Source organism: Ictalurus punctatus, chromosome 12 (genome assembly GCF_001660625.3).
Source record: "Ictalurus punctatus breed USDA103 chromosome 12, Coco_2.0, whole genome shotgun sequence".
In the NCBI taxonomy this organism is placed as follows: Eukaryota; Metazoa; Chordata; class Actinopteri; order Siluriformes; family Ictaluridae; genus Ictalurus; species Ictalurus punctatus.
In genome coordinates this window covers 26,595,285-26,607,786 of record NC_030427.2, presented here as the reverse complement: position 1 = coordinate 26,607,786, position 12,502 = coordinate 26,595,285, and the positions used below count along the sequence as shown (strand labels likewise).

The window sequence follows — 12,502 nt, the reverse complement described above, 5'->3', positions numbered from 1 at the left end:
AAAGTTAACACGGCTTTGTAAAGAGGGACGCGTATCTGCTAACACATCCGACGTACGACAAGGATTCAGTAATTAACAGGGCATGCTGTTCTGGCAAAATAATCCACGATGGAGGAGATCATTTCCCTTTAACAGTACATCCTACAGCCTATCTTCTTATACCGCAGCAATTTACCGAAAATGCTACACACGTATACTAGCGGTCAAAAGTTTGTGGACACTCGACTGAAATGTTTCTCATGATCTTAAAAGCCTTTCGATCTGAAGGGGTGCGATTAAACGTGTGAAATCGGTGTCGTAGACAAAAATATAATCGTGCCGACGTATTCGTTTCTTTCAATTAGAAAACTAACATTTTATTTACCAAAAAATATTCATTTAAACGGACGACTCGGAGGGAAATATTCCGAAAAGCAGCCGATAAGAGTCCGGCGTCGGTGTGAACTCCTTTAATACTGTTTAAAAATCATCTCAGGGAAATTCCCCAAGAATACATTTCTGGAATATTCTAGGTGAAAAGTGCGTCCACTTTGAAGATACTAAAATACTCAATTACTTTGATTTATTTTTGATTTTTTTAATCACAACATAATTCCCATAGCTCCATTTGTGTTACTCCGACTTTATTATTATTATTATTATTATTATAAAATGTGGGGAAATAAAAATAAAGAATGAGTTTTTAAAATCTATTTCTATTTAAATTTTATGTCCATGGAACGTCTGTGAAATTAATTATTACGTAACAGTGATAAATCAGTAACCTCTGTTTTTTCCCCTCTAGACATTAACAAGAGAGAAAAAGTGCAGTTTGTTACGTTACTGAGAAACTGCAGAGTCCGTCAGTCACAAAGACGTTCACCTGGTGGAAAACCTCAAGTTTAAGCTTGACCTCAGACTGACACTGGAGACTCCTTCCAAAAACTTCACCATATCCATGACTGCACACATAAAAAAATAATAAATAAATAAATCAGTGTATGTAGATCATCCTCCATATAAGTCCCTGTGTAAATAATAATAATAATAATAATAATAATAAAAATGTAAAGCTGCTAAACTGACAGAAAATCGACCGCTCCCTCACACAACGCCGCTGTGGTATGAAAGCTAACATCCTGCTAACTTAGGACAGACAACACAAAACATCCAGACACAAACGTGTGTACAAGTCGTCTTTTTTTTTTTTTTTTTAATAAGTCCGTAATGCTTTGCAGAAAAATGAAGGAAAGAAATCCATTAAAAGGTTCCCTGTTTTGTTTTTTAATTGGTTGTAAATGACAACATACTGTAGCTAAAGACACAACATGAAACAAAACACATTACACTCAATCACAACGTTACCGGCTTGTTGCTAACCGGGTTAATCGACTAGTCACAGGATATTTACCGAACGCACGTACAGACCATTACACCGACACGGGTTTTGTTCTCGTTTTTGTTTATTCTCCACAATGCAGTCTGTCAGCACAGTGTTCAGATACTAATTTATCAATGAGGCACGGAAGTTCACACGTCTCAAGACCCAGGCCCTCGTGAATGAGCTGAACAGGACGTGGCTAGTGAGGCATCGACGTAAATAATCTGACGTTCAGACTTAAGGCCAGACTCTGACTTCTGGATCTTTAAGGCTCCTCGCATCCCTCTGTGTCTTCTGACTCTGAAGAAGGACTTTTTTTTTTTAATACTTTCCCCTCAAGGGCAAGCGATCAGCCAAGACAATGTTTGGTCATCCGGTTTTGCTCTGGAGCGGTGAGGCTAATGTAAAAAACAACAACGACCAACTCATTTGTAAATACAGCCGGTTTAATTAAAGGTCGTTTGCGGCGACGGCATTAATGTCTGCGCGAGAGTAAGCACAGCCGAGGGTGCCGATACTTTAATCCCGCGGCGTGTAAAAACGCAACAGGGAATACCGAGTGCGTGTTTCGTTAAAATACACGTTTCTACTGCGCATCTACGTTCGATCCTATATGTAGTGAGCATTTGTACGGATAAAGACGGGAAGAAAGATAAATAACGATAAAACAAAATTAAACACTTTTTTTTACATTCATTTATTTTAAAATCACCTGCTTTGGTTTTACGCGATACTGTTAATGAGCCTCGTGTATCAGTCTGTTAGTAAAGTTGTATTTATTTTTTCCCCCACATCGATACCAAAAATGTGTGTGTGAGCGAGAAAGCTGCTGTGAATGATTTTCAAATAAATCCGTTCGTATCCGGATTGAGAAACGAGGCAGTATAAAGTTAGAAAAATTATTCAGTCGGTCGCCCGCTTTGTCGTGTAAACTACGTAAAATACTGAGTAAGTTCTTTCTTAACCCCCCCCCCCTTCCCCCTTTTTTGTACTCGAGTACTAAAATATAAAATTACTCAAAACAGCGGTCAGTAAAATGGAGACGAAGTTGGATAGTAAAGGTCAAGAACCTGTAACTTGTTCACTAAACTATCCCGGAAGCTCCAGTGCATAATGAAAGAAGCAAAATGTCAGACACCAAACAAGTCTTGATTGATTAGCGTAATTGGTCAATTTAAAAAACCATCAACACATGATGTGTGCGTGTGTGTTCGAGTGTGGATTCACACGTTGTAGAAGGTTAAGATTCTGTCAGACTCTGGCCCTTGATCCTCACCAGATCAATAATGCTCGTCTAGATCCCCTCCTGAAAAAGAGAGTCATCTTAAACGCCTCCTCCTCCTGCTATAGCCGGCTCCTCGCACTCTCTCTGGATCTCCAGGTAGTTCTGCGCGGTGGTCTTGCCGTGCTGCTCCTTCAGGTGGCGCCGCAGCGCGGGTTTGTGGGCGAAGCAGATGCGGCAGAAGGCGCAGACGTGCGGCCGCTGTCCACTGTGCATGTTCATGTGGTCGGACAGCGTGGACTTCTGCGTGAAGGTCTTGTGGCACAGCGGGCAGCTGTGGAGCTTGGCCGAGCGGTGGACGGCCATGTGGCGGTTCAGGTTGCTGGTCTGGCTGAAGTGTTTGCCGCAGCACGGGCACACGTACAGCAGGTGGGTGGAGCGCGAGTGCGCGGCTAAATCTTCCACGGAAGAAAACGCCAGGCCGCACTGCTCGCACGCCACCGAGCCGGTCACGCAGGACGTGGAGCCCACGACCGCCACAGAGTCCTCACCGCCATCGTCTTCGTTATTGGCCAACGATACGACTCCGACGTCGTCCTCAGCGTTGACTCCGTCCATGCTAAAGTGACCAGGGCCGCCATCCGAACCTGCCGCGTCTCCTTGGCCTTCCGACGGCTGGTAATCCACCCGCATCGGACCCTCTCCGAGAGCCATGTAGTCTTGCCCGATCCCCGCTCCGAAACTCCCCATGATCTCCTCGGAGGTGGGAAAGCGCCAAGCCTGCTGAAAGTTCCCCAAAGGCCTTCGTTCGCGATAGGTGTATCGCTTCCTGTGCTTGAAGCCCCGCCCACGGCCGCCCCTGGGCTCCCCGAATCTCCGCCTCCAGATGCGCACTCCACCGCGTGGGCTGCTTCCTGGCGCGCCACCTTCATCCCTGCTCGGATCCTCTGCGTGCGGATGTACGGCCTGGCGTAAGGCGAACACGTCTCCGCCGTCCTCCTGGATTCCTGCGTTGTCCTCGGCGTCGTGGTGCTCGTCCCTGATGCGCACCTCGAACACGCTGAAGTCGTTTCTGCTCTCTTCGTCCTCCGAGGCTCGAAGCTGCAACATTGAAACGTTAGTCACACATCAGTACCTTATTGATTTAGCCAAAAAAAAAAAACTGAACGATCGATTTAAACGACTCAACGATTCGATTCAGTGCTGAAATATTTTCTTGAAGGTTTTATAGCAAACACTTGTAGACGCTCCTGAAGTCTCCTCGGCCTGGGTTTGACCCAAGATATCCGAAAAAGCCGATAACAGATATTTACCCGCTCTATGGACAAATCGGCCTCATCTTTGTGCTGCTGAACAGCGGCCTGCTCGACTCCCGAGACCTGCGGATCCTCCTCCGAGCTGTGAGGCTGCAGCGACAAGGCACGCTCAGGAGGAGGCGACGTATCGTCCAGAGAACGAGTGCTTCCGCTGACGATCGCCGCCATCGCATGGGACTCCTCTGATTTTACACCCTGCACAAGTGACATCCAAATGAGTCAAACGTAAAAGAGACGAACGGGCATGAAATCCGAAAGCGTTGGATTGAATCGGACTCACTCCTGAAATGCCGCTCTTAGACTGCAGGTACTGACTCAAGGCCATTCGGCACTTCTCCACCACGTGCTCCATTTGGAGGTAGCTGGCCGCCGTTAAGTAATTTACGATCTCTTTGGCGCTGAACTGCAGGACGCCCGTGTAGCAGGACTGCAGCAGCTCGCGGATCACCGTGGAGCTGTGCAGCACTGACACCTGCTGCAGAAAAACAACAACAACAACAACAAATAAAACAGGAGGGACTTTGTTACTAGTTACTTCAGACAGAACATCGCAGTGTTATTTGGTTTTGCGAGCTTCGAGTAGAACAGAAGACAAGACGTAATTAACGACGGACTACAGGAGTGCATTCTGCTCCAGTACTACACAGAAGGAGTGAGTACTTGAGTACTGGAATTCCTCAGGAGGGGGTTGATCCCACCCCCCTGCAAACCGACCCTCACTTACGCCTCCGTGCCTGTGCTCTACTTAAACTAGTCGAGTTCATTTACCGAGCCTAAAATGTAGAAACTACCAATACATTGAAATGCTTCCTGAAATATCTTGAAAATTATTATTATTATTATTATTATTATTATTATACAGGGTGGGGAAATTAGTTCATTCATGTCGAACCCTCCACACTGTACTCGTTCAGTCACATGGTCTAAAAACAAAAAGCAACGAGGTTAAAAACAGGTAGCCGACAAAACTTAACCCAAGTGTACCGTACGATGAGCTTCTCGGCTTCATGAGTGACGGTGAAATGGTGCTACACTCAACACATTGAGAAACGTTTAGATCAGGTTCAGAGATACGTAAATAATAAACACCTATTGCATCGTTAATTACTGCTCTCACGTCCCTTACTACAGACCCCTTGGAGACTTCAGAACCACCCCCCCAAAAAAAAAAACCCCAGATATCTGCCCAGCGGTTTCTCCCGGGTCACACCTGTAGCTCTGCGAAGGGGTTCAGTAAAAACTGGTCCCTGAGGAAAGCCGATCCGGCAGCCAGCACCACTTTGTGACCCCGGAACATCTGCCTGCCTCCGGCCATGATGGTGATGTCGCAGAAGTGCCGCTGCTCCCGCAACGAGTTCATGTTCCTCAGAGCGGCGTCGCTGTGGCCAGGCAGGCGGAAACACACCACGTCCATCTGCACACATGGAGGAGACACAATTATTACTTCCACAGCTGTTCCTACCAGAGACTTGACACGCAAACAAGAACCTAACCGAGCTTTCCTTGAAACCTTAATTATTCTGCATACAAGCTCTCACACAAGCACCTCACCCCTCTCGGTATCACCTTCACGAGTCGACGGGATAGTAAAAAAGTAACAAGATATAAAATAATACGTGAGGGGGAAAAAAAAAAAAACACGATGTGTACGCTGTTATAGGAAAGTTATAAAAGATAAAGGGAATTTCCCCAGCGTGGGATCAATAAAATTTATCTCATCTTATCTTATTTTCCTGTAACACACATCCTGATGTGTTTCGTTCCTCTTATAGCACAGCAATTCGCCAATACTAACAATATAACGCTGTAATTATCATACAGAACAACAACAACAAAGGATTCATATTTAACTTGTATTTACATAAACGACACATGACATGACATCCTACTTACATCATCCAAAAACAACAAAAACGTGATCAGAATTACTGTCAAACAGCTTGTACAAACACCATGCGTCCCATTTGATTCCGGTTTGTCTAGAACGATGGGCAGGGCTTAGTCTGGAAGGCGTTAAAGTGTTGTTATGGGGAAAATAATCAGCAACAGGGTGATGCGAAGCTGGCCGTTGATTAACTGCATGTGTTGCAATCTCTTCCTCTTAAACCAGAGCGATTCGGAGACGATGAACTTATCATTTATTAACAAACGACGTGGCGTGCTTTTTAACCAGTTTTATAGTTACACAGTGTTCTGCAAAACAAGTTCGCTCCTCTTATCGCGTATATTAAAGCAGCTATAAGCGGTCACTCCTTCACCAGCCTCACGCTTGAAATGAATAAGAGTTACAAAAATGCAGCTCGTCACGTTACTAAGGAACCACAAAGCGGAAAGGTTGCCCTGACTGTTAAATAAGCGTTTTCTTAAATCAACACCTTCTGACCAATCAGAATGGAGAGTTTAACAGCTATCGTGGAAAAAGTGCGGGGAAACTCTGAAAAACTGAAATTCTTTCCTCTCTTTCCTGTGGATTTTCTCAAACATACCTCCCATTTTTTAAATGTTAAACGTACATTAGGCAAGATTAGTACTTTTTTCCCCCTTTCTAAGTAGAGGTTGAAATCTGGTAGTGGATTTTACCGGCACCGATAAGCAAGTTGGACGGTACCTGTTGATACCTGATTAATCAACTGATCGTTTTTACAATCGATACTGAACGTAAACATGACACTCAAAGTAAAATATCGCTTTAAAATTAAATAAATATTAATGTATATGTACTATTACTAAATATTAAAGTAAATAAAAGATATACATCCAAACTGAACCAAAAAGTAACACTCCAAATAACAAATAAAAATAGAGACGTCCGAAATGAATACAAAAAACCACTGCAAATAACACGACAAAATTAGTCAGTGATAGTCTTAATTTCACCTGTAGAGGCCGCTCTCGTACCGTATAATGACCAAGGACCCTTCTTGAATAGAAAAACTATCGGTGTGGATTTTTTTCGATAAACAATCAGTTCTCTGTACTGCTTAATCTGCAAAACCGATCAATCGGTCGACTGTTACGTCTAAGATTAGGTTTCTAACACTTAGGTGGATTCAACACTTGAACCTTTCCCACCCCAAGGATCTACAGCAGGTACGTTTACATGCAACCAAATAATCCAAAGTTAGTGATCGGATCGATAGCTCAAAGGGTTCATGGAAAACCCCTCAATCGAGCCGACTGAAAGGAGCGGTGTAGATCTGAAATAATCGGGAAAAGCCAGAAATGCAGTGTGGCGTATATTTATTTACGTCTTGCTCTTGCACAGACGTTTTGTTCGAATTGTACGTAACGCACGTATAAACGAATATTTGAATCCCATATTTAAGGTACACACAAACAGTACTTTCTGAATCTGCAAATTGATTGAACTCCCTCGGGATGACTAAAACCGGGTGCGTGTGAACACATCTAGCGGTGCATCCAAACACAAAAACAAACCTTCCGGGCCAGAAGAACTGGAATAAAGTTGGTTGGACGTTCGATATTCGCGGATATGCGGAAATTAAGGGACCGTCTCTAAAGTGACATACGACATTATTAAACACGTTTCTAACTTCAATAACATTTGAAGGGAATGACTTACAGTCAACTACCAACTGTAAAGTGTTCATCTAGGTGTCAGGTATGAGACTAGATTTTTGATATTAAAAAAAAAAAATTAGCTATTAAATCATATATAAATATTGCCATGTTTCACACTACAGAATGGGCCCATACACAAAATATACCATAATTTAAAGCTCAATAGCATTTGAAGGGAATGATGTCCAGTCACACGACCAACTACAGTTGGTTATATGACTGTAAGTCATTCCCTTCAAATGCTATTGAAGTTAGAATCGTGTTTAACAATGTCGTATGTAACTTTAGAGACGGTCCCTTAATTTCCACATAGCGAATATCGAATGTCCAACATCACACCGACTTTATTCCAGTTCGGGAAGACGGTGTTCTCAGCCACTTAATACACTTTCTCAAGACCGCGGCTTAATGCGTTGTTGTTGTTAATCATTTTATCCTTAGGTTATTTATACAAGCAACGAAGAAAATAATAATAATTTTTTAAAAAAGCGACAATTGCACCTTTAACTCTTTCTCCTCAAATATATTAAACCTGTAACAAAATATACAACGCGCCTCACCAGACAATCCATCAGGTTGTTTTTCCTTAAACAGTAAACATAAAATATACACGTGTTCAACTAACCCAGTCACTTTCACTTATTTTAATCAGAAATAACTTCATAAAGCTTTAACCAAACTCTCTCTCACACACACTGATGTTATTCATAACGTAAACACAGCTAGCTGATATTAGCTAGAGTTGATTACAGGCCCTCGATATACTAATGCATCTCAATTATTTGTATTAATATATGTTCTTGTTAAAACAATATATATATACATTTATAAATATAAACAGCCCGCAGATTGTACACTGCTAAACTGTAGCCTAGTTACCTTTTGTCTCGTGCAGCTAGCCAGCTAACGTTAGCTGCATTCACGAGGCAGTAAATGACATGTATGCAGCTCGAGCACTTTTTTTTTTCTTCCCCCTTACTCGGGTTTTAAGGCGAATAAATCACAAACTTACCCTTTTAAATGTATTTCTGTCACAGGCGCGCAGGAACGAAATCTCACATAACCAAAACACGCGTGTCGGGAAGTGTCTTTAAATCTTTAAGGGTAGTGTTTACTTTTTTCAGAGGGGTAACATATATATTACGGCGGCCGAGAAGTGACCTCTGGTGTCTACCTTGTTTTTTTTTTAAGTGGAGAACGCGTTTGGAAATTCGAACATACGGGTACTTCGGCTCGCGCCAAGTTTTTTTTTTTTTTTTTTTGGGTACATCACGGAATTCCAGTTCAGTGTTAGCAGTTCGCTGAATAGTTTTGAACTACAGGTTGATTTTTTTGTGTCCGTGGGTTTTATAAATTATACAAATGAAATATATATATATATATATATATATATATATATATATATATATATATATATATATATATATATATATATATACACACATACATACTTTCACCTAAATTATACAACATTGCCATGCTCAACACATTCATAAACTCTGAACATGCACTAGAGATGACACTAGACTACTATGTGCCACCCTACCAGAAATAATTACAAACATAATAACAATTATAATAAATATCCCAAATTTGAATTTAATTCTTTAGGAAAATGTTTTTTGACAACATTTTTTATTCCAGTTGACCAGAAGAGCTAGCCAGATACATCTGACCTGACCAGACAAAGCCGTCAGTCGTGTCTTGCCGTGTGTGAAGAATTAAAGTGGCTCTTTAAATGGCGACGCTCAGGCGCTGACTACATTTTGAGCACTCGAATCAATTCAACATACAGCTGAAGGCTGAATAAAATGGCACCCCTTTCAAGATGGTGCTCCAGGCAGCTGTCTTTGTTAACTTACTTAAGCAGGGACTGGCCCCGAGTGTGGGATTAAGAGGCACTGTAGGGGCAGAGGCTATAGACAAGAAGGCATTGAAACAGGGAGAAAATATCCATGAAAGATGACAAGGATTGAATCTTGATTGCCAGAATTACAGACAGATTAAATGGGGAAAAAAAACCCAAACAACATAAAGCATCTCAGTAAGAACTTGGGCCAACAGTGGAACAGTGTCAGTGTGCTTTGGAACTGTAGTGGAGGGATGAATACTGTTTTTCCTAAAGATGGTTCGTGGTTCGATGGTGATGGTAGAGAGGCGCAGTCTGACACGTCGCTACAAAATCTTCCATATGGTGTTCTGTTGGATTGAGATATGATGACCTTGAAGGTTGTAGCATATCAGTTACATCATTTTCATCCTCATCACTCTTTCAAACCCTGTGGACGGGGACATTGTAATCCTGAAAGAGACTAAAACAGGGATGTCCAATCTTATCCGCAAAGGGCCGGTGTGGATTTTCATTCTAATCATTCGAGAGCCACACCTGATTCCACCTGTTTAATCAGTTAAGCTTGGCTTTCAATAGACTCAGGTGTGGCTTCTGCTTGGTTGGAATGAAAACCTGCACCCACACCGGCCCTTTCCGGATTAGATTGGACTAAAAAAAACATCTAGTCTCTGTTATTACACTACGGGGTAAAATAGAACAATAAACACTGGGCCATACACTTAGATACTGACAAAATGTGCTAATAATGTAATTCTTTAAAGTTTGATGCTATAAACATGTCTCTTTCCAAAAAATAACCAATGTAAGGGTTTCATATCAGTGGGGGTGAATACTTATGCAACAATCACAACTTTTATGTTTTTAATTTGTAAATAAATTTTGCAAACTATAATGATTTTCCCTCCCCCAGTCCAAAGACATGCACGGTAGCTTGATTGATTGGCGTGTCTAAAGTGTCCGTAGTGTATGAATGGGTGTGTGAGTGTGTATGTGATTGAGCCCTGTGATGGACCGGCACCCTGTCCAGGGTGTACCCCGCCTTGTGCCCCATGCTCCCTGGGATAGACTCCAGGTTCCCCGTGACCCTGAAAAGGATAAGCGGTATAGAAGATGGATGGATGGATAATGATTTCCCCCCACTACAATATTATGAGCTATTTTGAGTACATACATTTACAGTGCCATTCACTTTTTTTTGGAAAAAGACCAAGCAATCCATCCATCTTCTATACCGCTTATCCTACTGCGTCACAGGGAATCTGGAGCCTATCCCACAGAGCATGGGGTACAGGGCAGGGTACACCCTGGACAGGGTGCCAATCCAATGCACACACACATTCACACCTATTCATACAGTACACTACGGACACTTTGAACATGCATGTCCAATCTTTGGACTGGGGGAGGAAACTGGAGTACGGCATGGGGAGAACATGCAAGGCTGCGACGGCAATCGGACCTCCAATCCTGGAGGCGTGAGGTGAACGTGCGTCCCGAGACCCTCAGATTCCTGGTCTCGGCTGACAGCACTGGAACCCATTGTGGTCTTCTGCTGTTCAAACACCCACCTCAAAGTTCAAAGTGTCGTGCATTCTGAGATGCTTTTCTTTTCTTTTCTCACCATGGTAGTAAAGAGTGATTATTTGAGTTACCATAGCCTTCCTGTCAGCTCAAACCAGTCTGGCCATTCTCCTCTGACCCTCTCTCATCAACAAGACGTTTCTGCATCCAGAACTGCCTCTCGCTGGATGTTTTTTGTTTCTTGCACCATTCTGTGTAAACTCAATTTTTGGAAAATATTCAAACCAGCCCATCTGGAACCAAGAAATATTCCACGAGTCAGTCATTCATATCTAATCCCCCCCCATTCTAATGTTTGATGTGAGCATTAACTGAAGCTCTTGGCCTGTATTCATCTAAAAGTACCCTCTTTTCTATTCCGTCACCCTGCACTGATTCATTCACCCTGCAATCACACTCATTCTGTATTCCACTGCTCAGTGTTGAAACAGGAAACACTCTGTGTTCTGAAGGCTTGGTGTAATAAATACAAAGCCACAGGCACAAACGAGGAAATTATTACCCAGAGAACTCGGAGTAGTAAAGGGGTTTTATATTAGCACTCAATGTTCTTGCAGAACGCAAGACCGATTCAACAATTAATCCCAGTTGGCAAATTCTCATCTTTCATCTGCCTTCTAGGGAAGCATTTTGAGGTTTCAGATCACAGGGTCCAGATATATCTACATGCAATGACTATACTGCTACTCTGCATTTTTAAAATGAAATGGATCAGTGTAGCGGAAGGCAGCAATTAATGTGTGAGATTTTGCACAAAAAACAAATACCTTCTAATAAAACATTGATTACAGACACATTGTTGGACTTACTGCAGTTGTCCCATCAGGTCAGCAGACAATGTGCTAGGATCCTATTTGTCAACCTGAGCTTGGAGCGCAGTAATTACAGATGTGACTGGTAGAAGACATCTCACATGTGGAAGCCTGGTGCCAGAACAAGCTCACGTCCAGATCCGGGAAGTGAGATCCAGGAATCGTCGCTCATCCCTCACACTCTGGCCACCAGATGCTCAAGATCCTTCCCTCCAGCAGATGGTTGAGATCAACATGGTGAGTCAAAGCGTGTGAACTTTTAATTCCACAACACATGTATGATGACGCTATGTTACTGTTAGCAGTTACAAAAATGTCTCATGAACGTCATGTGTGAAGAAGCACATGACTCACATATGAATCTTATCACACGCGGTTTTTACACACGTTCACGTTCTCACGTTATGTTTCACAGATCTGGTGATTTTTTATTTATTTATTTCTCGTAGAGCATGTCTCCAGATTTTCTTACATGTTTCCTTTGTTTCACAAATTGTTCAAACACACTGCATGTAGTTTTATTTTCTTGTTTTCATTTTTTCCATGTGATTTTATTTTCACGTTCAATTTTCCACACGGTTTTATTTTGACGTATTAATTTGACATATGGAGGTTCATGTACTATCAGTGTCTTCCCCCCCATCCCCCCTTTAATTTTCACATTAATTTATTTTCATGTTTAAAATCTTTGTGGTTTTATTCTTTGTCATTTGGAGAAAAAAAAAAAAATTATAGTAACATTTTTAGATAGCTTTAGATAAATAACTGTTTAAAAAA

At 42.2% G+C, this 12,502-nt stretch overlaps 1 protein-coding gene across 2 annotated transcripts; it reads right to left on the bottom strand.

Annotated features, from left to right (window-relative positions):
- Positions 1-1,166: 1,166 nt before the first annotated feature.
- LOC108272786 (zinc finger and BTB domain-containing protein 12) lies at positions 1,167-8,702 on the bottom strand. 2 transcript variants are annotated; one of them, XM_053684083.1, is made up of 5 exons: positions 8,493-8,702; positions 5,109-5,312; positions 4,179-4,370; positions 3,896-4,093; positions 1,167-3,683 (listed from the first exon to the last, which is right to left on the bottom strand). In XM_053684083.1, exons 2-5 carry the CDS (start codon positions 5,310-5,312, stop codon positions 2,685-2,687), a joined length of 1,593 nt encoding a protein of 530 aa, XP_053540058.1. In that variant the 5' UTR covers positions 8,493-8,702; the 3' UTR covers positions 1,167-2,684. The 2 variants fall into 2 exon arrangements, with proteins under 2 accessions (XP_053540058.1, XP_017337004.1); XM_017481515.3 differs by having other exon boundaries at positions 4,179-4,373; positions 8,493-8,699.
- Between the last annotated feature and the right edge of the window lie 3,800 nt (positions 8,703-12,502).